General features: G+C 53.3%; 1 protein-coding gene across 2 annotated transcripts; it reads right to left on the bottom strand.

The window, feature by feature from the left end:
• Positions 1–52: 52 nt before the first annotated feature.
• Positions 53–27,858, bottom strand: LOC133349764 (CD63 antigen-like). 2 transcript variants are annotated; one of them, XM_061563483.1, is made up of 8 exons: positions 27,703–27,858; positions 23,767–23,879; positions 4,922–5,110; positions 4,623–4,697; positions 4,142–4,237; positions 2,701–2,862; positions 2,504–2,587; positions 53–2,100 (listed from the first exon to the last, which is right to left on the bottom strand). In XM_061563483.1, the coding sequence occupies exons 2-8, from the start codon at positions 23,830–23,832 to the stop codon at positions 2,035–2,037; spliced, it is 738 nt and encodes a 245-aa protein (XP_061419467.1). In that variant the 5' UTR covers positions 23,833–23,879; positions 27,703–27,858; the 3' UTR covers positions 53–2,034. The 2 variants fall into 2 exon arrangements, with proteins under 2 accessions (XP_061419467.1, XP_061419468.1); XM_061563484.1 differs by lacking the exon at positions 27,703–27,858 and adding an exon at positions 27,481–27,631.
• Positions 27,859–27,869: the final 11 nt, after the last annotated feature.

The raw sequence follows: 27,869 nt of genomic DNA, 5'->3' as shown, positions 1-27,869 counted from the left end.
GTTCCTGGGGGAAGGCTCCACAGACTCGTACACAAGGAGGCTCGGACGGCTGTCAACCCCGAATAGACCATGCCTTTATTATTGATTTATCAAACGGAGGGATGCACACTGGAGACGGCCGGCCAGGTTTGAGTTTGCACCGCCGTGCTCCGCACACCTCGGGCTTCGGCACCGCGTGGAGGCGGGTGCCTGCGTTAGCTCGACAGCAGCGGCACTCTTAAGGTCGTAAGAGCGAGTGCCTCTCAACGGAGTCCCAATCTTCCGCTCGCGTCACGCACCGAACAACTGCATGACACCAGGTTGGATTCGCATAAACACTGCAGCTACGATTCAGTCGATATGCAGGCCCAACCAGTGGCAGAAGGGAATTCCGGAATCGAATCTCGACTCTGAAAGTCGGTTTTATTTTAGGGGAGTGATGGGGGTTATGCACACAGGTGGGGGTGGTCTGTGTGGCTGAGTCGACCCCCGCAAACGGGATGTGAACTCACGACTTTGTTGGGAGTCTGTCAAACCGCGGCGATGCTCGGTGACAATCGCCACCGCGAGTCCACATGGCTACTGAAAAATGGGTGGCCCACGTGCATGACCATCTTTGGGTAGTCGGTGCAGTACTGCTCTGCTAGTATAAATCTTTGAGGGTTAAGTTGTTGAATAACAGATCTCAATGGGTCCGCAGATTTATTCCTCTCGCTCTCACCGTCTCGGACAGTGGCACGCGCGACACGAAGATGCGAGATCCAATGCGCACGTTGGCAGACGTTCGACCTTCGTAGAGATCGCCACGTGCCACCACTGTCATCAAGATGTGGATTTTCCCGTGGGACTTTACAGATATAGCTCTTACTATAGTTTTAAGCAATGACACTAGAGTCTACGCAAGCATAGAAAGTACAATTACATTTAAATTATACGAGAAAATATTACTAAACCAAGAGGTTATGTTATTTTGTCTACTTATACAGGCTGGAATGTTTTGTTAAGTCGTATAAGGGGGTAGAGAGGTGGGGAAGCAGCTGGAAGGAAGATGGGGAGGGAGCTGTAGAGTTTGTGGGTTTAGATCTGCCGTGGCCAGGAGAGGGCCATGGTTGGCCATCACTATGGAGGGGCTGTGAATATGCGTGCAGCGAAAAGCAATTGTGTACGGCCACACCTGGCAACAGGAGGGGTAAGTGCAATCTGTTAGGGGCGGGGTTAGGGGGATCAGGGAGAAAGCGTACTAGCCAATGAGACACGAACTCTAGAGCCGTTTCTATGATGGCATCAGCGAATCGGGGGGGGGGGGGGCCCTACCCAACCCGAACCAAATTGGTCCAAGCCATAAAATGCACAGCCGAGCCTGATCCGAATCTCCAATCCCGATGACACCGATGGAACATCTCGCTCGCTTCTCACTGCTGGTGTTTACAGTGCGAGGCCATGGCCCGGTCGCTCTCACAAAACCCCTGCCAGCTCTCTCACAATCCTCCCCGCCTCCGTCTGATATCCCCGTGATGTCTCCTCCCTGCTCCCTCAACCCGCGGCCACGGTCGCACCTTGAGATAGCAACCCTTGAGCTGTGCCAACATCTCTACACCGTCAATAAAGCACAGTATGCACTCACGCTGTTTGACAAGCAAGTTAACGCACAATCCGTCGCTATTATTATTGGACATTCACAGTGAGCGGTATTAAGTTGCTATTCACGAAGCCGTACACAGCAGCAGAAGCAAACAACAACGCAGCGATCGCAACAAGCAAGATGTGCCACCTCTGGCAGAACCGAATTGAGCTGTGGCCACGGGGGACCCATGGGATAAGTAACGCTGGCCCTGCAGGGGGGGGGGGGTGTTCACAGACGACTCAAACGCAGAGCGGAGTGCAACGCTTGCACTGCTCTCTCAGGGGAAGCAGGGTAGGAGGGTGGCAAACTCCAGAGGGACTAATAGTGAAGGAGGTTGATAGTGTGGGATTTGGTATCGTGTTTCGGACATGAGGACAGGGGGAGGGTAGGGGGGTGGGCGACAGGCGTCGGGGGCCGTGGCGGCGTGTGGGCTAGAAGGTCTCGTACGTGTCCTTGATCCCCTTCATGAGGCAGCAGGCCAAGATGACACCGATTATCTGCAACGCAAGAATGGCAGTGCACACAAACACGGCCAGTGAGGCGGGGGTGGATGTGGCCACGGTGAGTCGCCAGGTCGTCACGGTGACTCAAGACTGCCCCTCGTCTCTTGTAATGTGTAGAAATTCACCCTTCGGTCACGAAATGTGATGCAGGGAGTTTTGGGGTGGGTGCTATGGCCCCGCCCCTGCCACCTCACTTCCCCCGCCCACTACCCATGAGCCTCACTGTTTTTTCTGCATTTCTGTGCAACCATTAGTCTGAATTTTAGCCTCTAGCTAAAAGTAAAACAAAAAAAGTGTTAATTTCTACCTTAGAGCCTCCTGACTGACTACCGCATAGAGGACAGCGTGTGGGGGTCAGCGTGTGGGGGGGTCAGCGTGTGTGGGGTGGCCCTCTTACCTGGGCCAGACCGATGCCAAGAACGACGGCTCCGATCCACACGAGGCTTTTCTTCAGCTCAGTCTCGAGCTTCGGCACACAGGCCTGGGGAAGACAACCGCACTCCATGTCTCGTCACCGCACCCCGTGTCTCCACAACAGCACCCAGTTTCCTCACTCCACCCCGTGTCTCCTCACGCCACCCCGTGTCTACTTACGTCTGTGTAGATTTTATCCGGTTTGGCTGCCTCGCCCTTGCCACAGCCAGTTGTTACGTTTACGCAGCAGGAGTCCGGAGTGTTGCCATGGTTAACCGGATCTTGATTCCAGACGTTGTAATTCAGCCACTCCGTGTAGTTTGAAGCGCCGCAGCATTTGAGCTGCACGCGCGGACACAGGAACACACCGTCGCCTCTCAATTGGCGCCAAATCTGGGCCAAGCGGCGGCAGCGCCACCGCCGCCCTTTGCGCGGATTCGCGGTTCGAACCTGAGAGGTCTCCCTGGTTATTACCCACGGTTGTGGTATTAACCTTAAAACACCATGTGACCGTATGCTTGACAGCGGATGGTAAAGATCCCGTGACATCATTCAAAACGAGTCTGCTGTTGTGTGCCAGCCTCACGGTCCAACTTTGCCAAATTCGATTAAGTACACCGCGAATCACTCAAATAGGATTATGCAGCAGCAGCAGCGGCAGCAGCAGCATCAGCAGCTATCATCGCCTCTACTGACAATGCTCTACACTCGGGCATCACGACAGGCTTTGGCTTCGTGACATTAAACTGGTGCTGGTCAAATAAATGTGCTTATAATTAACGCCCGCTCGCACATGCGGTGCCGAGTAACCTTGTACCGCACAGGGACAGCTGCCACTGGGAGATGCAGAGCGTCCCTGGGACGCCACTCCCGGCGTGATAGAGGACATCTCCATCAAACACGCCTCACCGTGCGCCATCCAGGATAATCGCCAAGGCGATGAGAATCACAGCAACGACGACAACGTGTAGCGCTGTGTAAGTCGACAGCTGGATTAAGGCCTCCCTGTGTGGAGGCTGCGTCTCTCGACTCACTCGTGCTGGCTACGCTGCGCGTGGCTGCCTGTAACCCAGCACTGTGGAGGCAGCAGCGAGGGTCGGTGAACCACCGCACAAGGTGTTGCGAAACTCCCTTCCCGTGGGTGGGCGTTGAAGAGCCGTACCCTGGCTCGCCCAGGAAAAGGCGGTAAAGCAAAGTGTGGACTAATCTCCATCTGTTTCCATCTGTACGGGGATAAAGCCGTTGCTGCCCTCTCGCACAAGGCGTGGCTTTTCTCCTCCAGGTGCTCGGGTTTCCTCTTTCCACTTGAATAAAAAACGCAACTCATCATCGTTAATCGGCTGAACACATCTTACAAATAAAAACCCAATGCAGCAGGCAGGGTCATGAAAAAGAACCTCGTGCCTCCATGTGGCTCTCGTGGATGAAAAAGTAGAACATGGTAAGTAAATAAGTAAAACATTGGCCCTGAAAGTGGGATGGAGTGGGGGTGACCGTGATCGGTGGAGGGGAGGGGGGTGGTGGGGGGGTCCAAATCCAGGCTGCCAAGGACCCACAGAGCCCGGCGCCGTGTGGGCCCCGAGGGGGGCGATCGTAGCGAGAGTGGCCGTGGCCCACTTGCCTTCTGCTGCATGTCGTCGATGACCTTGGCATCGCTGGCACTGCTGGGGTATTTGTTGTACAGGTCCTTGAGGTCCTTGGAGAAGTAGCCGTTGATCTGCGGAGAGAGGACGGGGCGAGCGGTGATGACACGGCATCGGCGCGTTTGCTGCTCACTGTAGAGGTTCGCGGTTCGAGAATCTGGCGGGCGGACCACGGTCATTACCGCAGCGCGTGTGCATGCGAAAAACCGAGTTAACACCATGCGCTCTCCCGCTTCGCTTGCGACATTATTCGCAAGAGCGGGCCCTTGCGTGCTGCCGGCCTCTCGCCGTCCAAATTTTCAAACTTCGAAAAATGATGCCACAAAATCACTCGGGTTGGGATCACGCGCACGCCCCCAAGGCCACTATGGCAGATGAGACTCTACCCTGGTCTCGCTTGGGTTCTCATCTGGGTTGAACACAATCAAAGCGAACTCAACTAACGTCCCATCCCCTCACCTTGTCCTTGAAGACAAAGGCGGCGATGCCGGCAGCGATCTCCACGAGCAAGATGATCACCAGCAGCGCCGTGAACTGTGGCACGCAGGGAGAGCAGTGGGGGGGGGGGGATGTCAAGACCAGTTCCTCACTTGCAGTGCGATGACTTACTGGTTTAGTGGCGATTCAAGTCCATTCTTACGCTGCACAGAGCACTAAGCACAGAGTATCCTGCAGGGAGCATCCTGCATGGTGCACCCTGCGTGGAGCACCCTGCATGGAGCACCCTGCCCTGCACGGCAGAATGCCCTGCGACGCACCGTTCCCAGCATGCAGCGGTTCTCCTTGATGGAGCCGAAGCAGCCGAAGAAGGCGACGACGAGGATGATGGAGCCGACGACGATGAGGAGGACGGGGGCCCCTGTGGTGGCGTTGTCCGACAGCTTCCCGAAGGCCCCCACATTGGCCTGCGCCAGCGCCCCCACGATCACGAGGCCCAAGCCGGACACCTGCGCGCCACACACGGTCACCTGTCAGCTGGATGTGTACGTGTGGCTGGCCGGGTGGGAACGTACGAGAGGCCACCGCAGTGGACAACGTAACAAACTGATAAAATACACGCGGTACGCAATACTTACGAAGACAAAGATCCCCCGTATGGCCTTTAACAGACTGTTAAAGGCAAGCACCTACCCACAAATACCAACACACGTACCCACACACACACACGTACCTACCGACACACAGTAGCTACCCATCAACACACCCTCCAACAACAACATGAGCACTTCAACATTGGCGGGGTCAGTGGGGAGCAGTGGCACAGCGGTTAGCGCGTTACTCTCTGAACCCAGTGACCCGAGTTGCCGGTATATAAACATTGCCACTGGGGAGACAAAGGCGGTCGGGCGTAGTGTTGGCCACCCATCTCCTTTGTGTGCCATTCCAGCCTTCATAGGTGCTTGCTCACAGCACTTTCCCCAACAGTCTGTTAAGGCTATACGGGAGACCTTTGCCCTAACCCCCCCCCCTGCCCGACCTATGAAGGTTGACATGATTGGCGCTTCGCTAGGGGGATGTTCGTGTGGAGGGGGTGAGTGGGGGGTGGGGGTGAGTCGGGGGTAGAGTGGCTGACGCAGGAGCCACCGTGAGCCCCCGGGCAGCTGTGCACGGTAAACATTGGCCACTCATCACTTGACAACCATGGGTAGCAACTCTCCACCACACCCAGCACAACCCCCCCCCCAACCCCCCCACAGAAAATGGACAAATATTCTGTGATTCCAGAATCAATGACATTTAGTCTTGTTTGCGCCCTCTTGTTTGTATAGTTTCTCAAGTCCGATCCGTCTCCTTTCGTCCGTTTCCTTTCCATCGTCCGTCTCGATTCACCTCTCTGGGAGGTTTTCTGCTCGTTTGTTCGATTGGCCTGGAAGCAATATTAGCATAGAACTTGCATACACTTTGCATATCACGTAAAACAAACGCTCACAACTCAACACGCACGTCGTGAGAGCCCAATGGGTAGTGACCGGCGCCTCCGTGCATCATTCCCACGGTTGGCTACGTACGGTGCGAAACAAGTTCAACATACCTATATTAAACCGCTACCCAATTCAAAACCCGATTCGTAACCCGCTATGCTACGCGATTCGCTACGCTACCCAGTACGCTGCACGCGCATCCTCTATGAGGGTGGCACGGTCCTGCAGCAGTGCCTTCACCGCTCGTTGCAGTTGCAATCCGGCAGGCCACCCGATTAATAAACGCAGCGCGTGTTACCTGTACAGAGCACTGCGCACGGTCTGGGTTCCCTTACAGCGGGCGGCACAGATCCGGCGGCGTCTTCCGAAGAAGAGCATTGCCGTCACGTGCCAGCATTACGGTCCAAATTTGGCAGAGGCTATTAACAAATGTTATAAACTAAAATGTTAGAAACATGACCCTGCAAGTTACTCGACTGGAAAACGGTTCAGCGGCAACTGTCGCCCCCTACCGCAAAAACTTGGCAGGACCCTCCTGCAAAAAAAGTCTTGAGACTTGGGGAGAGTTTCCTGGGTGTGCAAGCGTATAGATATGTTTACAGGTCACAACAAAGCAGAGGTCGCAACCGGGTACCCGATACCCGTACCCTACCCGATACCCGGCTACCCGTACCCAGCCGGGTACGGGTACCCGTTTGCGACCCTGGTGTGGCCGGGTACGGGTACGGGTAGACCGTGAGTCACTGGTGAGTAACTGTTTGTCACTCATTTCCCAACGTCTTGTCTCTTCTCACAATTCAAGTTCCTAGAATCAACCCACCCACGCCTGCAACATGGCTTCAGGCAGAGACGGTCCAGTACAAAATGTCCACGTAAAAACGGAGGAACAAGAATTGGTTCTGGAGTATTAGTAGTTCACTCGTACAAACGCAGCGACCAGAGGATTGCTGGATCACGTGGGGATTGGGATGTGCAGCCCGCACGAGGCGTCCACCTCGGCTTGCCATGTAAGAGAGTGTGGTTGACTGCAGGAGGACGTACGGCAAGAGGTGTTCCGTGTGTCGGGCAGATTATCTGCAAAGTGCAACGCTGACCAAATAAAACAGCCACAACCGCATGACCAACAAACACCCGACCTCGGACAAGAGTCAGCAACTATACGCTACAGCCGCAGTAAGAGTAAAAATAATCGTAGTAGTGGTCACGTACAAAGTGTGGCCTACACGGGAGAAACGCTGAGCTGGCAACGGTGCTGAGAGCTTTGGCTCCTATCCGGGATTCAGACAACGCCTGCAATTCAACCGGGATCCGAGGTCGAGCGAGTTGATGGTGGTCTCAGCTGTCACCAATAAAAATTGTTGAGTTTACTCACAGAGAGACTCATAGACTCGTAGACTCACAAAGAGACCCCCAGAGACGTATATAGAGACCTGTAGACTACAAGAGAGAGAGCCACGTACTTACGTAGACTGGGTTTCTGATTAAACTTTCTTCTCAAGTGTAGAGAGTTGATGGTCTTAGCCCGGTCACCAATAACTTACTTATGGAACCAGACGTACGTATGGACCTGTCGACTCACAGAGAGCCACAGGCTTACACAGATACCTGTCGACTCGCATTGAGCCCCCATAGACTTAGACCAGGTTTATGATGATCTAAACCATTGACTTCCAAAAAAAACCCAATTATATTCAATTTGGTTCTGCACTTAATTTGGCAAAATTCCAGCTCTGATAATCAAAATATAGCTGCGATTGTCATGCGACGAACACTAAAAACGTTTATAACCTCGCGTGTGTGTGTGCGCTTCACGTGGCCTCAAGGTGCACATAGCCTGGCACAAGCGTCGTGGTGACGTCACCGCCACATAGTGGCGAATGGCGGTGGTTGTGTGTGGAAAGTGGTGGTGCAGTTATTAGTGCGCTGCGCCACCAACCCGGCGACCCTAGTTCAATTCCCGCTCATGGCCAACAGCAGTGATGATTATCTGAACCGGTTGAGCCTCCCCTAGGTGTACTCAGCCTTAAAGGAGTACCTGATACAGCGTGTAAACATTGCCACTCGGAAGACAAAGGCCACCGGGCGTTGTGCTGGCCACCCACCCCCTCGTGTGCTGTTGTGGCATTCATAGGTGCTATATGGGGGAGCTTTGTCTTGTGTTTGAGATTAGACCTGTTTAACTTTCCTGACACCAGGTAAAGGTTTAGGAGCATGTTCTCATCCGGATAAGATGCCAGGCATATTGATCATTTTTACCAACATTTGATACGAATGTATCGTAGCTCAATGTTTCGTGTCTTATTTGTGTTAGTAAGGCAAATGTTCCTGCACGGGATCCATGCCGCAGCCTGTGCCCGTCTGTAAGGCTTTGAGAACCGCTGACTTCAGTAAGAACCGCAAACTCAGTGGCAGTCAGCGGTTACTACCCGGACGCGCAGAATCGCCGTTGGCGGCAGAATGGCGAAGGCCCAGTTAGCGAGACCTCGCCCCGTCAATCCGCGTGCTCGCAGATTCCTACGCTTGACGCAGTCCTCACGAATCGCCCAACGGTGCGAGGGCGGGGGGCCCCCCCTCGCCGATCCAGCACTGCATTTGCTAAAACGAGGGGCAGAACGCCCATGGGGTGGGTGCCGTCATTGTTTGGGCGATGACAAGCTAGCGTGCATTTGCGGTCAACGCGTGCTGGCACGCGTGCCTGACAGTGACGCGTGGAACTCCCGGGTGCGCGCACCGCGCAGTGGCGGAGGCACATGGGAGCGGGCCACCGGCATTCATCCAGCCACGGCTTGATAACGAGGGCCGTGTGTATGTGAACGTGCAAAAAATAAACGTTGAGAAATGCCGGTGTAATCGGGGGCTTCAAAAGCCTGGGCCCAAAATGCCACATACACGGCACAAAGATAAAGATCCCTTGTAGCCTGAGACTGTTGGGGGAAGTGCTGTTTGCGAGCACCTATTAAGGCCAACACAGCACATGGTGTGGGTGGCCAGCACCACGCCTGGCCGCCTTGTCTCCCTTGTGGCGTTATTTATGCATTGTACCAGGTACTCATTTGAGGCTGAATACAACTAGGGGAGGCCCAGGACCGGTTCAGATAATTGTCACTGGTGTTTCCCACGAGCGGGAATTGAACTCGGGTCTGCAGGTTTGTAGCGCAGCGCGCTAACCACGACACTACTGTTCCCCAACACACACAAAGATCCCCCCGCGTAGCCTTCACAGAATGGAGGGGCAGGTGTTGTTAGAGAGCACCTATGAAGGACGGCACGGCCGACGACGGGGTGGGTGGCCAGCACCACACCCGCCAACACACACAAACAATTCAGTGCAAGCAGAATCACAATGGAAGGAAATGTCATTTCGCTTGACAAGAGCAGTTGGTTGGCGTTTTTCTGGTGACCTGAATGCCTCTTGCACGCTCTTTTTATGCCCATTCATACCTCAGCACAAAACCCTCTTCGACATCACAGTGTGCGGGAGGGGGAGGAGAAGCAGGGGAGACCGGGGTAAATTTCTCGACGTTGGTCATGTACCGGCACTGCCACAATTCCACGCGTAGTTCAAACCCAGCCAACGGTCGTTGCATGGAACATTGTCGTATCAAAGCACTTCACGGAGCGACAGTTGGCCATCACTCCCTTCCTTCTGCCAGATTCCCAAAACGGTTGTGAAGGAAGTTATCTCCCGACCTCACTCGTTACATTATCATCGCCGCCGCCGCCACCATCTGGCTCAAGGGCTTACTCTTGTCATTGTCCACACGGCCTTCCAGGACCGTTCTTACAGTTTCATCACCGCCACCACCGACATGTGGCTTCAGAGCTTCCTTCCCATTGGTCACATGACCTCTGGGTGCCACTCCAATGCCCGTCGGTGACCTGGCCTCCTGCTCCAACCTGCGCCGCGTCCCAGCCATTGCAACTTTCTCCTTCCTCCTCCCCCCCGACTACGTCAACGACGCTTCCCTGCCACATTGCTCACTCCTCCATCCACCTCCATACTGCACATGTGTCCCAGCACATCACCAAATCGCCAAGGGCTACATTACATTTTAAATAACATTCATTTATTCAGGAAAGCCTACTCGTAGGCAACTTATTGGCCAAAGTTGGTTGTAAGTTTGATCTTTGTTTGACATTCGGAATGAAGCCACTTTACCCACACCATTCCAACTGGAACATGAAGGAAAGCGCGTGTGAATGTGTGGCACCACTGGTTTCGTTGTGAAGCCTATAACACAAATGTGTGGCAACCCATAACATATGCTACAGCACACTAGAACGCTATAACAACAAAACCAAACCACTTGGCCACACAGGTAAACCAGTGGCACCGCACAAATCTTACGTGTGATCCACCAACCCTCGCTTCCAGAGGCCCAGATGATTGCGGACATGCGCCACTGTGTCTGGGCGCGTGTTCAAAATGGCTATTTGAATTGGCCAAGCCACCGCAAGCGAGTTGGGTTCCACAATTGAGGGATATTGTGACATCGTTCAGTGCAGCCAAAAGCAGAACCCATTCATCAGCACAGAACTGGTGGGGAAGTGGGTTCCTGTATGTGTACATGTCTGTACACATGATAGTGTGTGTTAACGTGTGTCAATTCAGCCTCAAATGAGAACCTGGTGCTGTGTGTAACCATCGCCACTAGGGAGACAAAGACGGCTGGGTGTGGTGCTGGCCACCAACTCCCTCTTGTGTCGTGCCGACCTTCACAGGTGCTCGCTAACAGAACTTGCCCCACAAGTATGTAGAGGGAAGGGCCAGGACTGATTCAAATAATCGTCACTGGTGTTGGTCAGCAATTGAGATCGAACTCGGGTCGCCGGATTCAGAGCGCAGTGTGCAAACCGTGACACTATCGTTACCCACTCACAAACGCACAGATTACACACTGATGTTATCCGTGGCTGGGAATCGAAATAGGGTCACGGAGGTTAGCAAACTGTGAAACCCACTGCACCACCACTCCGACAACACCCGCCATTCGCCACTAGGTGAAGGTGACGTCACCGCAGCGCTTGTACCAGGCTAAGTGCACTTTTAGGTAACAATATGTCGAAGAGAAATTGAGGTGACTGGCAGATGCCCCACGTGTGCTCCCCACTTCGCCATCTCGCTAGGGTTTAAGCTGCCCGGACACGAAGGTCCATGACCAGCGGCAATCGCCGGGCCGCGCGGCCCTCGCATGCTGGGCCACGGCGTCGGCGCCCCTCCCCCTCGCAGCCAAGGGCCGCGCCAACGCCTCGCGCTTGAGAATCAATTAATTATCAGACGAGGGGTGCAAATTGTTAGCTTCGCCGATGTCGCCTTCAGGCTGAGGGAACGAGACGGAACGTGACGGAACACGCAAACAATACAAACGAGATGGAATTAATTGAATCGCGAAATATGAATTTCTATATTTTTTGCCCAAGGGGAAATCGTCGCACGCCTTGTCGGTTTGTGATGCGTCAACCCCACTCACCATGCGAGGACTGCATTGTGGCAGCGATAACAATAGTGCCTCACAGCAAAGAGTACCTGAGTTCAATTGCCAACTCTTGCACCTTTCTGTGTAGACTTTGTATGTTATCCCCCTGTTCTGCAGTGCAAGTGTGTGTCAGTATGCACCTAGCCTGGCAGAAGCGCCGTGGTGGAGTGTGTATGTTCTCCCTCTGTTCCGCTTGGGTCTTCTCCGAGTTCTCCAGTTTCCTGCCATAGCTAAGCAAACACACAGTGTAACTGCTGTTGGCCAAACATCCCAATGCTGAAAAATTACACCGCTAATTCTTCAATGTGGATCACACGCAGCAGCAGCATCGCCCCCATACTGCAAAAAAGTTGGTAGGACCCTCCTGAAAACGAGCCTTGAGACTCGGTGAGGTTTTCTGGGTTAAACGAGCGGAATAACAATGTGGGGGGGGGGGGGGGTCACTGCGCGCAGCTGGGCGGGAACGCGTCGACGGGTGCGCCGTCACACCCCGGACGGGAACGCAAGTGTGCCCCTGGCTCTTTGTGAGACTGCGGCGGTCGTGTGCAGGCCACCACCGCGCCACCGCCACAACCAGATTGGCGGGTTCCTCCTCCGAGCTTCGCAGCGAGAGCTGGCGCCTGCCGTACGTGACCCTCCGGCAGCGGTGGCGTTCTCAATCCGCAGCCTTTTGTCGGCATGCGGATCTACTGCCATCTTACCTTCTTCGAGAAGAATTTCAAGATGTTTGTTCAATTGGGCCCTATATGAATGATACTACAAATAATTACTCATTGCCCTTTCTCGAGTAAATATAAATAAAAGATAAATCCATAAGGTTTGTTTTGGGGTTCGGTCGTAAAACCCGCCACCATCTGACACAGCCAATTAGTGAGGTTTGTCAAGTAAACACAACGTTACTAGCACAGAACACCTGTGTATTGAGAGAGAAAACCGACAGCATTGAACTCGTAACGAATTGGCATGTTCTGTTTACGTGACAAACCTTGCTAAGCGGCTGTGTGGGCTGGTGACTGGTTTAACGACACATTTATATTTACACGACCTAACCCCGAAAAAAACTGGGCATTGTGCAAAGCAAAACAGGTAACGAGGCCCTGTGATTATGATCCGTTGGGTCACGGCTCGCTTGAGCAAGGCATACAATCACCCCCTGGACTTTGGCCATTCATTCTAAAGCCCACCACATTGCACTCGGTCACACGCTGCTGCTTGGGTTGTAATAAAAACACGGAGCGCAGCTCAGTCCAAACTTGTTACTTAAATTAGAGTTAGTTCACAAAAAACATGACCTAGGCTGCCCCCTTCTCCGCATGTGCTGGTTTTTGTAACACGGTTGCCGAGCACAGGTCCCCTAAATTGCCAAAAGGCAGTAAGTGGCCAGCAGCAACCAGCACTATCAAAGTTGTAACGGGTAAAAGTTTAACGCAGTTCTTGATTTGAGCGAGGTTATTTATTGTACTGTATGCGCTTGGCGGAGGGGTTGATACGACGGGGTGGGGGGGGGAGGAAATTCCCGAGCGGAGCCGTGCGAGGGAGGCAGTGGGATTTGTCGACTACTGTCCCCTGATTTTTCATGTTCAACATCTTGCGATGCGTGAAATGGAGTCGCTCGCGCGCGACACACATCACTTCTGCCCCGTAGCGAACTTTGCGCATCCAGATACACCGCCGTACTGCGCCCGCTGCACCATCCCGCACCCCCGTGCGTGTGCACATGCATGTGTGCACATGTGCGTGTCCGGATACCAGCAGGGAGTGTTTGTGCAGCGGGTTAGCGCGCTGTGCTATGAACCCGCCAACCCGAGTTCGATTCTCACTCATGGCCAACACGAGTAACGATTATTTGAAACGGCCCTGGGCATCCCCTTGGTCGACTGAGCCTCAAATGAGTACCTGGTGCGGTGTGTATACATTTCCACGGGAGAGACAAAGGCGGCTCGGCGTGGTGCTGGCCACCCACCGTGCCAACCTTCATAGGTGCTCGCTAACAGTACTTGCCCTAAAAGTCTGTTAAGGCTTCATGGGACATCTTCGTCTTTGTCTTTTGTGCAACCAAACTGCATGCAAATGATCGCTTGCACGCGCACGTGCGAGTGGGAGGGAGGGCTAATGGGAGCGAACAGAACCGCACAAAATGAGAATAAACTAGAAAAAATGCAAACGAGACGACTGGCAACAACCGATTCTCGAATCAAAATCCCAATCTGGATTCGTAACCATTCACCAAATCTCTGGGCTGGGGTGGCACGTAGCCCCGCTCTGCGGGCGCGTAAGGCAGGTCACCCCATTAAGGCCAAGTCAGCTGATTGAGATTGTGTCCCCCGCCTGACTAAAGGCCGAATCTGAGTCAGCTGACTGACGGTTCAGCTGGCAGGATCGTGACCGGGGAAGGAGGGTCTCACATCCAACCTTGTGATGATATCGGGTCGCAGCCACACAGTTGCCACGGCGATCATCGCGGTCGACACCACACCCGTGCCGACTCATCCCTAAAATCAGCATCGCAATCATCGCTGCAGTCGTCATCACACACCACTGGGGTCATCGCAGTCATCCTCATCATAATCACCGTACATCATCGTGACGTAAGATCACAGTCACCATCATCATCATCATCGCACATCATCATGACCGTCCAATGCTCATCCGAGCTGTATTGGCTTCCGGTTACCGAACGAATACATGACACACAAGGTGCTTGCCACAAGTGAACCACAATAACTTGCCGATCTTGTCAAGAAGCATAAACCATCACGTGAACTCCGATCATCCTCGCAGCGGCTTTTGGCTAGCCATGGAACAAAGACGGTTACCGCATCGTGCAATTTCAGATGCACTTCTGCGGCTGCCTGGATCGCTCTTCCTTCCGATATGAGGAAGCCACTGGAGCTATGCACTTTTAAACCGAGATTGAAAACTAATTTCTTCAGAACTGCTTTTTGCGTTTAGTTTATTGTCCTTCCCTGCACCTCCGATTAACACGGTTGGCCATGTATGGTGTGAAAGAAGTTCAAAATACATACATAACATATCAGATGACAGTCATCACCATCATCTCAGTCACCATGGCGATCATCGCATTCAAAAAAATAATCACCAACACAATCAGCACCCACCGTCACCATCATCCATCAATGACATGCTGAGAGGGGACGAGATGCGAGTCGCTCATCTCGTGTACCCAACACCTCCCAATCCCGCGCACCTGTGCGGGGACTGTGCGGGGACTATGCGGGGACTGTGCAGGGACTGTGCGGGGACTGTGCGGGGACTGTGCGGGGACTGTGCGGGGACTGTGCCCAGGTACAGGGCTGTGTGCAACTTCCTAAACCAACAAGCTCGGCCACAGCTTCCGCAAGGGAAAAATAAACAAAGTCGTACGGCTTACAAAGAGAGTGTGTGCATGAGAGGCAGGGGGGCAGAGGGTTGTGTATGTGCGTTCACGTGTACAGTATGCGGTTATGTATATTTTTTTTGTATGTTTGCGTTTATAAGTACGTGTGTCCGTGGACAAAGGTAGAGTAGCGGTTAATTCGCTACGCGACGAAACCCGGAAACCTAAATTCAATTCTCGCTCACAGCCGACGACCGTGACAGCTCTCCGAGCTGGCCCCTAGGTCGACTCAGCGTTAAATTAGTACTTCAGGGAGTGTGTAAACATAGTCATTGGAGAGATAAAGGCGGTCGGGCGTGGTGCTTGGCACACCCACCCCTTCGTGTTACCGTGCCAGCCTTCATAGGTGCTCTCTAAGAGCACTTGCCCCAAAGTCTGTTTCAGGCTATGGGGGGGATCTTGTCTTTGTGCGCGAGGTAACACGTGTGTGTGTGTGCGTACATGGGCATGTGCAATAACCCCCAAACAGGCTTTGCTCATCAAATACCAACAGAGTAAAAACTTGCTTTGACGATCACGTCTCCACCAGCCTCATTGTGACACCACGGGGAGACGCAAAAGAACACGAGGGCGGGCGAGCAGGGCGGGACCCCCAGGTCGGGTGGGACCCTCACAGCGATACAAGACCCCGAGTATGGGAGCACCCCCACACCATAGAGGCAGCCACCCCCGCCACCAATCGCTGGTCAACTCCTCCTCCCTTTCACACTGGACCTGCTTCGTCTCGTCCACCATACACTGTGCAACCACCAGCACCACACCGCAGGTCGTCACCACCACAACAACAACACCCACCCACCACACCGGTGGTCACAAGACCACGGCTCCCACTCACTCGGGAAATGAGCACCAATGCTCCATCGCTGGGCTGAGCAAAAACCCACGCCTACAAGCCCCGCCGGCTCCCACGCCGGCTCCCACTCCCCCCCCACCCGGACGTCTCCCCCTTCCTTGCCGAAAAGTCGCAGTGCAGGCAACTTTGCGAGGGTCGCCGACGGCTACGCTGGGGAGTTTGGTGCTGCAGGAAGTGTGCAGGGACGGTGCGCCATTTGGCGTTCACCGGGGCCACGGTGGAGACGTCACCTGGCCGTCCACACGTTTCACCGTTTCCATTAAAACTCAACTTCCCACCGACCCACCCATCCCCCCCCCGCCCTCCTCCCCTCTCATCTGTAGGCACAAGGGAATTTGAGAGCACTAGGGGGGCGATTTGGTTTTGTTGTTCTCCCCTCTCGCCCTTCCCTCTGTTTCCACTCAAGCGCTGTCACCACCGCCATCAAGCGCTGACGCATCGTCTCCGTGCCATCTCCATGCCGTCTCCGTGCATAGCAGAGACGGTGCGATGACCGCCGTTGGTGTTGACCGCATGTCAGGTTTGTCGACATTTCATTCCGGGCCGGGGGAGGGGCGAGGGCGAAGGATGGGGGAGGAGTGGGTTTGGGTGCAAGAAACTTTCCGCGGTGTGACCTAAAGGTTATTTTTATATATATTTTTGTGCAAATCGTTTCTACGCAGCCCAGCGGCGGAGCGAGTGGCTCGCACTCGGAAGGTTGCGATTTCATATCCTGGTGGTGGTAGTTTGGCTCAGCCCATCATCCCTCTGGGGTCGATAAAAGGTACACCACTTTGTGGAGAAATTCCACTGTGGTTGTAGTCATGGATAGACTCGCCTCTCACCAGATGAATGTGGAATTTCCACCACTGGCTCTGCAGGGCTGTCAACAGGAGATTAGCGCCAATGCCTCAACGCTCATTTGAGCAGCAGATCACTTAAACGGACTGTATGATACATATCCACACGTGTGTATGTGGTTCCCTAATTAAACACCAAGTGTGCTACACGCACTGAGTCACGAGACTAAGAAAATTCCCAATTTGGAACAATACGGCAAGGCAGTGCCCGCCACCGCCCCCCCCTTCCCCCACGTGTCAATGCATGCCGGGCAGAAGATGACATCACAGAAATTCTTCTGAGGTCACTTCAGGTGGGCCCTCTTTATCCGCTGGGGGCCACACCCGTTAATGCCCTGCCAAGAACATCCATTCCACGTCAGCAGCCCACACATTTCTTGTATTAGAAAAATAAGGTTTTGCTGGCTGGATTTCTGGCAGCCCTTAGCTGGCATCCTGATGCGCGGGCAGGTAGCGTCACCGCGCACATCTGCGTGGTGACGTCACCCGCGTCCCGTGTATCAAACAGAGGTCGCAAACGGGGTTTGATTCCTTACCCGTACCCGTACCCGGCCGCACCAGGGTCGCAAACGGGTACCCGGACCCGTACCCGTACCCTACCCGGCCGGATTCTAGGAACTTGAATTGTGAGAAGAGACAAGACGTAGGGAAATGAGTGACAAACGGTTACTCACCAGTGACTCACGGTCTACCTGTACTCGTACCCGGCCGCACCAAGCTCGCAAATGGATACCCGTACCCGGCCGGGTATGGGTATCGGGTAGGGTACGGGTATCGGGTACCCGGTTGCGACCTCTGGTATCAAAGCAAGCGCACGGGATATGCTATCATACTATATTCTAAAGAAAAGTTTGGCTGGCTGCCAAAGGACGCACAGGCCGCGAGTTTAAGTGTATAAAACGAATACAATGCGACGATAGTTTTGCCATGCAGTTGTTGGTGACTGGGCTGAGACCATCGGCCCTCTACACTTGAGAACCTGGTTTCATCACAACGCAGCGAGTCTATGGATCTTGATCAGAGTCTGTGGGTTTCTATGCAAGTCTGTCCCACGATGCTCCACACGCATAACGAGTTCCTGACAAAAACTAAATTCCGACCCTGCTTAAAATAACGACGCGTCTTGTCATTCACAAGTGTAATCCGTTGTGCGCCGGCGTCAAAGTTTAAATTTGCCAAATTAAAAAAATTACACCACAAATTGGGATTACACGCACAGCAGCAATCATCGCCCTCCAGGTCACTCTAGCAGTTGAAACTCATCCAAGTCTCCCGAGTTCTCGCACGAGTAAGAAACCTGAACTGCTTTAGCGCCATAACATGGCAAGCCATTACAAGGGCCCAGCATGGACCCGTCCATGATCGTGACGTTTCAAATCTACTCAGTTTTGCCCATAAACACAACCCGCTCTCTGTAGACGCGACGTCCCTCGACAACTCTCCCCCTCGTCCTACTTCCTAAATACACAACCTCCTCGTCCACCGCTACCCTCCACATTCTTACTGTGTATTGGCCGCTCTGACACTGCAGCACGATCCTCTATCCGTCCCTCACATTGAGACCCCAGTGACCACCCCTCGGGTCGCCACCTGTCCGCTGCCCCGCTGTGACCCGGTACAGTCCGGGAACCGGCATCGTCTGTGTTAGGGTGGCAGCAGGAAATTATTTGTAGCGAGACTCAGTTTATACCAGTGTTGTTGTCACGTTGAACACTATTACAGAGGACTGCAGCACAGCTCTGATAATATAACAGACCCAGTGCCGACTGAGGAACACGTCCGGGGGGGTTGGTCTACGGTGGAAACGGTGGCGAGCCTAGTCCTGGTGTCAGCCCCTGACACCACTGCCAAGAGCCACACCGACCTTGGCTCCCATCCTCGTGGCTCACGCGAGCGACCGAGTCCGCACGCCGCACAACAAATACTACTACGCCGCGAGCGAGCAGAGCGATGCTAGCCAGGAGTTTCCCCATTTCCTTCGCCATTGCCCCCCCCCCAACTCCTTGCGTCAGAATAATTAGCCTGGCGGGGTAAAGTGCGAGGCACGGTACAAGCCACCGCCCAGTGTACATAAACATCATATACAGTGCAGGTGGACAGTGGTTAGCGTGCTACCTTGTGAGCCTGGTGATTGAGTTCAATTCCCGGTCGCTCATTGTCGGAGTTATTCCAGGCACGGTTCTTCCCTATGCCCCCCCCACGCTCACCCCCACCCTTCCCCCTTCACCAACTCACAATTGATCAACATGCTCAAGTATGGTCAAAAACCGTGGAGCGACATGGCATGCGGGGAGGCCTTCATTCAACAGTGGATTGAGACACTGGAATAAAAGTGATCTGAAACTGGACTTGTAGCTTCTTGCATAACTACACGGATAGTAAAGTGACGCACAGAGAGCCAGAATAAGGCACATTTATGGTTGTTCTGGCCTAAGTATTAACTTTCGGGGCTCACGGAGTCAGACTAAGGCTGATCTGCTCATGCTTTTGTATTTGCATTGCTTTGAAGCTGTTCGCCTTTTGACATTTCTGGTCTAACACTGTTGAGACGTGCTCATTAAGGAGGCCAATCAGCTTCAAAGACAATTCATACATTATCATCAAAGCATGTTTTATGGCTGATTTATAGTGTTTGGCGTTTCAATGCTATTACTCCAAGGCTCACAGAGAGCCAGAGTAAGGCACATATATCCTAAAACTCCCTTCCCCCTGATGCCCCAACAGGACAGGCACAATCTTGCCCTTTGTTGACGTGTAATGTTAATGTTTCCATTTTCTTTTACAAATAGAGTTGTTGTCGTTCACGCAAATCGCAATTCAACACACGCCGCTGTCAAATCTGTAACGCACACAGCGGGGACACCACAGACACGTGGGAAGGCAGCCAGGACGGACGCTACCATCAAACTGCCCAAGCTCTGTGATCCTAAACTGGCATAGCTACATGATCCTTTTTTGCCAGTATCAAAATGAAAAAAAAATAGGTTTTACCCTTTCAAGCCAGGTGTTAAGGTGTTTTGCATTGCCTTTGTGCTGTTCGCCTTTTGGTCTAACACTGGTGAGACAAGGTCAGTAAGGAGGCCGTCTCTGGTGTAGACCAATCGGTTTCAAAGACAATTCATACAATATTATCAAAACATGTTTGTGTGCATGTTTTTACCAAAAGCATGCGTTGTTAATGCGTACTGGATGCCTTGGAAGAGGTGTCTATTTGGTGTGTGAACATATTAACAGCAATGTTATTGCTGGAACAGAGTCAAGCCTGTTGTTATTTTTATTCTATATTGGCATGTTTGGCCAAATAGGAAAAACATTTTGACGAGCAAAAAGTGATGCTAATCTGCGCTGAACAGACTGCCAGGCGAGGCGATCGGTTGGCAACGGCTTAGGCTGTGGAACGCGGTTGTGCCTTCGTGAACCCGAGTTGACGCAAACCGCACGTCCGTGTCGTCACCGCAAGACTGCTGGCAATGTTTCAACTGGGGGCCCAGGGACCAACTGTGGCCTGGGAAGAATGGCCCATCGGGGTGGCCAGCTCAGAGACAAGGCCCACGGGAGAGATTACGAGGTGCAACAGGCCGAGTGAGATAAGATATCAACCAGAAATGATTGGTGAGGTGACAGATCAATAAGACACAGAGATGAGATAGCTGGAGACGAGATACATATGAGCATTCACTTGCGCAAACGTTACAATGTCACACGACGCCATGTGACGGCTGTGACCTCCGCGCATGTGACGCACAAAGTCTGGTTGCCCCACCAACGCAAGCCAATGCCAAGACGTGGATCTGCGGGGTACAAGTCGACAAAATCCACCCCCAGCTCACGCCTATAGAACTCGCCGCACACCGCACCAACAACACCAAGGACCCAAGGTCTGTGGTCTTAAGTTTGTTGGGGGGGGTGACAGTAACAAGATATATGTTTTAAGCGACTTCTATTTAAATGTAACACTCCGCTGCGGGCATTAGAACACGCGGGCGTTAGAGAACACGTGGGCGTTAGAACACACGCGTGTGGCAACGCTGAACAGGCAGAAAGAAGCCTTGTGCTGGCGATGGCGAGCGTGGGGGGCAGACTTACAAAGATCCCCCCTCACAGACTGTGGCGGCAAGTGCTGCACCTACGCAAGCCGGCACGGCGCACTTCAGTGGACTTATTGTGCATGCCAGCCATATTTATCCTGCACTATTATAACCTTCAAAATTACGCATCTCGTAGCTACGGTCTTGTCTTCAACGTCCCCTACTCCGAGGGGTACAGGCGAAGCGTGACCGCGGGGTTTGAGCGGCGTGGCTACCGAAACCGCGATACGGACCCAGCAACTCGAGTGAAATTCCCGGCCAAACACCCCCCACCCCCCACCTCCTACCCCCTGGTGAGGCCTTCAACCCAGCAGTTTATATACAAAGGGCTGCGAGTTATTTTTGTATTTCTTCTACACGCGTCGTGTGCTTGCACAGTTTTGTTTACACGATTCCTAACGGAGACTAACCAGCAACAAGGCTACCTGGACCCTGTGCAGTGTCCACACAAGACAGCCACCGGACCCAACAAGTGGCGATCACCTGACACAACAATGCAGGGCGACGCTCAACGCTGGCGGGCAGGGGCCTTGCACTGGTGGGCATGGGGGATAGACTCACACTGCACGGCACACGAGGAGGTCGTGTGGCCGGAAACTGATGTTGACCACACATCGCAAGCAGGTACAAAACTCATTTGAAATTGAGTTGACTGATGGGAAGACCATGACCAGTTCAAATGTTCATCGCCGATGTTGCTGACTGCGAGCGGAAATCGAACTCGGGTCGCCGGGCTCATAGCGCAGCGCGCTAATCACTGCACCGGCTCCCCTAACCACTACACCACCACTTGTAGGCGACTCCCAGCCACATGCGCCTCCTCCTCCTCAGCCTTTCCACACATGCGTCACGGGTACCGGGAAAGCGATGATTCACAGCCCGACTGCTTACTATTCCCCCCAGCCCGCCCCCCTCACCCCAGTTTCCGTAAATGTCACCAGGAATCAGGGTCATCAATCTACTCACAAATGTAGTCTTGGTCTGTTTTCTCAAGGTTAGCGGTTCACTTGCGCAACTCTCGACTCCGACACACAGGCGCGCGCTCTGCTCCCGGGAAACCTTGCTCCCACACTCCTGTTCATGACTCAGTGCTCGCAATGATGAAATCCGTGCTGTTTTGGCGATGAGTGGTGATGATGATTGTGCTGATGCTGCTGCTGGTGTTGATGCTGCTGCTGGTGTTGATGATTGTGTCGATGCTGCTGCTGATGGTGATTGTGATGATGCTTCTGCTGAAGCTGATAAACCCTTCCCAAGTTCCTCCTCTCAGATCTCCCAGCGCCCACCCCCACTCCAACCCTGCAACCCTGGTAGCTGAGCCTCACCGCCCCGGCTGGACTGGTGTCTTTCGAACGTTAACACGACTTCAGGAGGGTGTCGTCACACGAGACGTGTCGTCACAACATCAAACATTGGAACCGTTGACCGTTTGGTCGGTGGACAGGCTTCTTACAAAGTTGGGAGGTTCTGAACAAAGCACCTGGCCGGAGGAATGCTTGTAGTTTACAGCATGGTACAATAAAACAGGAGGAGGTGATGGGTGGGACACGTGTGCAAGATGGAGGAGGGCAAGGTTACCAAGACGGAGGTCGGAGATCACGGAGAAAACCTCAAGCCTGACATAGGAGAAATCTTTAAAGGGCACGGGGATTGTGCAACAAGGGTGGTTTGGTTGAGACTGGAAGAGTGGTCCTTGAAGGCCCGGACTTGACAGGGCAACAGCTCCCGGTATTTCTCTTCGATGTGCTCTGATCCACACATTGGAGCACTTTCCCACCACTCACCTTGCTAAAGAGATTGAAGAGGCGCGTCTCTTTATGAGCCTGCAGGTCTTCATGTCTATGGCGCAATAAGTAAATTATTGGTGACTGAGCTGAGATCATAAACTCGTGACACTTTAGAGCACTGTTGAATCAGAAACCCAGGCTATGTAAGCCTATGGGCCTCTATGTGAGTATACAGGTTCCTATGCGAGTCTCAGATCTTTAGTCTATGTGTTTGTATGCGAATCTACAGGTCTCTATGTGTGTCTATGGCTTCAAGTGAGTCGACAGGTCATCAGCTCGCCACACTTGAGAGCCCGGCGTGATCACAGGCGGTGGCCGCAACCCAGTTTGAAACCCAGGAAATCTCAGCAGCGCCACCTCAGCGTCTCTGACCTCTAACCCCGCGCGGTCCCCTGACTGTTTTAATCTCGAGGGAAATGAGCAGTGGGCGCATCAGTCGGGGTCGTAACTCTTACGACATCTGCTGTACCAACACAAACGGCGGAAGGCCGTGTCACGCGCTCACCGCCGCGTGATGCCGGGCATTGAGAGAGAGAAAGGGGGGGCGGCGGTGAGTCACCAGAGATTCCAGCACCGAGGCCTCGAGTAGCGCTCACTCCCCCCATCACCCCCCCCAACACCACGTGGTGTGTAAACTCACCCATACGCATAATCACGCTCGCCTGAAGCCATTCTCGCGTACACAAACTCACCACCTCACACTCGCCTGCGTACGCATTCACCCATGTTCAATCCTTCACTCTTATTCACCTGGTTACAGTCACCAAGGGTACACTCACCCACACTCGATCACCCGGGTACACGCAACCCCTCACAGCTGAGGTGCATGATCTTGCACTCACCACAGCCAGGAAGATAACCGAAACAATAACCATTACCAAAATCCTGGAGGCGCGAGTGCTGGGTGTGGAGAAGTGGCGGATGGCAGTGAGTGAAGAGCATTGCGTGTCTGCGTGGTGAGGAATGCGTGTCGGTGTGGTGGTGAGGAGTAAGTTGGCCAGGTATGACACCGAGAGGTAAGCGTGTGTGGTGTCAGTGTGGTGAGTGTTGGTGTGGAAAGGTAAGGAAAAGTGAGGAGTACATTAGGCAGGCATGGTGCCAAGTGGTGAGCATGTGTGTGGTGAGTGTCGTTGGTGTGGCGAGGTAAGCGAGAAGTGATGAGTGTCACTGGAGTGTTGTACAATGCGGAGTGATGAGCGCCATCGTGGTGAGGCGAGGGTGAGCAGCGGTGAGGACTCACGAAGAAGAGAAGGTTGAACACGAACAGGAGATATTTCACGCATTTGCTGACTCCTTCCACGGCCATCTTGATGTCTGTGGTGGTGGCTCGGTCAGAGGTCGAAGCGGGTTCAGCTGATCAGGGGGTCACAACGGGGTAGACCCCCACACGGACTGTGAGAGCATGAAGAAGGCCCACGGCCCAAAACATCGCCTATTACACATTTTGGTTGCCTCTGAGGGCAGAGGAGTTAATGACAAGGAGTGTGTGGAGCTGTTGGTGTGGTTGGCTGTGTTCGTGTACTACCACTGTCAACGTAGCAGAAACAGAACTCACTGATTCATTTAATTCCGCAGAACCGGAGTGGCGGGCCTGCGGTTTACACGTTAAAACAGCAACACGGCTCTAGTGAGGACTGCTAGACCGGGCAAATATCAATGTTTTGCAAAGATTAATACTTTTAATCGGTTGTTTTAAAAGTTATAAATAATTTAACGTGACAACCCCTGGCAAAGAATGTAAAGGAACACATATCACTTCAGTATACCGGACCAAACGAGACGAAGCTCCCACGTATAACCAATAACATCCTGTTGGTGCAATTGCCGTTAGCGAGCACCTGTGAAGGCTGGCACGGTGCACAAGGGGGTGGGTGGCCAGCACTACACCCGCCCGCCTTTGTCTCCTCAGTGCTGATGTTTTACACACCGCACCAGGTACTCATTTAAGGCCGAGTCGACCCAGGGGAGTCCCTGGACCGATTCAAATATTTGCCAATGTTATTGGGCATGAGCAAGACTCAAACTTGGGTCGCCGGATTCCTAGTGCAGTGCTAACCACTACATTATCGCTCCCCACATTTGACCAAATCCGACACACGCAGCACGCGTGTAGAATAATTACTGTCAACGAATGCTACGATACAATTCGAGTGACTACAACGTAATTCACAGCCCCTTCTCAATCCACTACTGGGGTGAAGGCCTCCCCTTATCTTTAGGCTTCACCTGACGTTAGCCGTGGCCGGGAATGTAACTCGGGTACCACTGCGCTCCCTGGCCACCGCCACACTAGCCTCTGTGCCGACTGCTCCAGTAATAACAAATGAGGCAGTAGCGATAAGTTAGTGTGCGAAGTTCGGGGTGTGGATGGGAACCATGCGTTCGTGCTCAGCGGTCATAACAGTGGCAGGGGGTGGTGGGACTTCTGCTGTGACCCCCCCCCACCTCCTCCACCGTGTCATGCGGTGTGACGCTTTCCTGGGCAGTGCCACACACACACGGACCCCCCCCCCCCACTTTCCTCCCAACTTTAGCCGCGTCTCTCTGTGTACGTCCCCGTATCTGTGTGTCCTGTGTCTCTCTCTGTGTCTCTCTCTGTGTGTCCCGTGTCTCTCTCTGCGTGTCTGTGTCTCTCTCTGTGTGTCCCGTGTCTTTCTCTCTGTGTCTGTGTCTCTCTCTGTGTCTTTGTGTCTCTCTCTCTGTGTCTGTGTCTCTCTGTGTGTCTCTCTCTCTGTGTCTCTCTCTGTGTCTGTGTCTCTCTCTGTGTATCCTGTCTCTCTGTGTGTGTCTGTGTCTCTCTGTGTCCCGTGTCTCTCTCTGTGTGTCTGTGTCTCTCTCTGTGTGTCTCTGTGTCTCTCTCTGTGTGTCTTTGTGTCTCTCTCTGTGTCTGTGTCTCTCTCTGTGTCTGTGTCTCTCTCTCTGTGTCTCTCTCTGTGTCTGTGTCTCTCTCTGTGTGTCCTGTGTCTCTCTCTGTGTGTCTGTGTCTCTCTCTGTGTGTCCTGTGTCTCTCTCTGTGTCCGTCCCTGTGGTTCTCTTACATATATCATGCGTTCCTTCCATTTGCGTCTCTCTGGCCTGTTTCCCGTGTGTGTCTCTGTCCCTCGCCTCATATCGGTTTGGCTGTCTCCCTCTCGTCTCACCCCCTCTTTCTGTGCGTCTGTTTATCCCCGTATTGTCTGTCTCCCATTATTGTATATTTCTTTCCGTGTCCGTCCATATCTAACGCCACGTGGCTCTCCGTTTCAGTCCGTTTCCCTGCCTCACTCTCTTGTCTGCCTCCTCTTATCCGTGTGTGTGTCTCTCTATGCAACTCCTTGTCTCCCATCAGTCAGATCTCGACGTCTGTGTGCCCCTCGTGTCTCCCACTGCGTACCACTCCGTGTGCGTCTTCCTCCGTATCCCTATCTGCCTGTCCCTCATTGCATTTGTCCGTCTCCGTGTCTCTCCCCACCTCTCCTCCCTCCCCTCCGGCTCCCCTTCCTGTGTTGCTCAATCCCAGTGTCTGTGTCTGTCACCTTGGTTATCTAGAACCCTTCTGTTGACTTAAAGCTTTCGTGGCTGCAGGAATTACTCATATTCCTTGGGTCTTTCGGTAAAGTCACGTAGATAGGTTACAGAAATAAAACTACGACGTTTCGATCGCAACACAAGCGGGCGTTGTCAGGTGATAATCAGATGACGACCTCTTGTGTTGCAATCGAAACGTAGTTTTTTTTAAATTTCTTTTTGAACCCATCTACTAAAGACCCAAAGCATATAACCCTTCTGTTTCCGTGTCCCCCCTGTCCATGACCCACCCGTGTCTCTCTCCCTGCCCGTGTCCCGCACCCTCCTCTCCCCACTCATCATCTCAACTCCCACTCAGCGTCAATTAGAGACTCAATTAGAGACTCAATAGAGAATCTCTCTCAGTATTCAACAAGTAGCGAGCACCTACGGAGGCCTGGGGCGGTACACGTGGGGGTGGGTGGTCAGCATCATCCCCGGCTGCCTTTGTCTCCCTATTGGCACTATTTACACACTGCAACAGGCACTCAATTGAGGCTGAGTCGACCTACGGGAGGACCAGTTCAGTTCAGATATTCGTCACTGACATTAGTTGGCCCGTGAAGAGGGAATCGAACTTGGGACTCCGGGTTCGTAGCGCACCGCGCTACACTGCCGCTCACCCTACAATCACCATCATCATCACCACCACCATCATAATCATCACCATCATCATAGTAATCACCATCATCATCATCGTAATCACCACCATCATCAGCCATCATCATCATAGTAATCATCACCATCATCATAATCACCACCATCATCATAATCATCATCATAGTAATCACCACCATCATAATCATAACCACCACCACAACCACCACACCACCACCACCACATCACCACCACCACACCACCACCACCACCACATCACCACCACCACACCACATCACCACCACCACACCATCACACCACCACCACCACATCACCACCACCACACCATCACACCACCACCACCACCACCACCACACCACCACCACCACATCACCACCACCACACCATCACACCACCACCACCACATCACCACCACCACATCACCACCACCACACCATCACACCACCACCACCACACCACCACCACCACATCACCACCACCACACCACCACCACCACCACCACCACCACACCACCACCACATCACCACCACCACACCACCACCACATCACCACCACCACACCACCACCACATCACCACCACCACATCACCACCACACCACCACCACAATCACCACCACCACAACCACCACCACATCACCACCACCACATCACCACCACATCACCACCACCACATCACCACCACCACACCACCACCACATCACCACCACCACACCACCACCACACCACCACCACATCACCACCACCACACCACCACCACATCACCACCACCACATCACCACCACCACCGTACCTATCGCGTTCCCCGCTGCTGCTGTCAGGAACTCAGGAAAGGTGGCGACGTCGCGCGCGCAGTAATTTGTGAAGTAGATGAACGTTAAGTTATTAGTTAAGTTATTAGTTTATAAGCTATCGGTGTGTGTGTGAGGAGAAGGAGTCTCTGCGAGGCAGAAGCAGTAAGTGGTGTGTGTGTGGAGTGGCTGGTGGTACTTTAGAAGGTGTAAGAGTTTAATACCTCGAGGTCGAGGTGGAGGTGATGGTGGTGATCTGCAAGTCGCCTTGCTGCCCAGCCGCTGGAACCTCGCTCCGAATTCTCGACTTGAAGCTTCGAATGACTCGTGCCGGTCACGTGAGCAGCCCCACCCTCGCGGGGGGTGGGGGGGGGGGTAAGGGGAGGGGCGT

The sequence above is a fragment of the Lethenteron reissneri genome, chromosome 31, assembly GCF_015708825.2.
Source record: "Lethenteron reissneri isolate LAM-NWPU_2019-01 chromosome 31, ASM1570882v1, whole genome shotgun sequence".
Taxonomy (NCBI): Eukaryota; Metazoa; Chordata; class Hyperoartia; order Petromyzontiformes; family Petromyzontidae; genus Lethenteron; species Lethenteron reissneri.
The sequence above is the reverse complement of the archived record's forward strand: the minus strand, read 5'-3'. Positions and strand labels throughout refer to the sequence as shown.

What these genes read in the sequence shown, in the direction of transcription:
- LOC133349764 (XM_061563483.1), bottom strand. Translation starts at nt 23,832, where the DNA reads ATGGCCGTGGAAGGAGTCAGCAAATGCGTGAAATATCTCCTGTTCGTG. An exon ending in CCTTTGTCTTCAAGGACAAG is followed by an intron (nt 4,238 to 4,622) that starts GTGAGGGGATGG and finishes CTCTCTCCGCAG; the next exon opens with ATCAACGGCTACTTCTCCAA. An exon ending in TTGGCATCGGTCTGGCCCAG is followed by an intron (nt 2,101 to 2,503) that starts GTAAGAGGGCCA and finishes CTTGCGTTGCAG; the next exon opens with ATAATCGGTGTCATCTTGGC.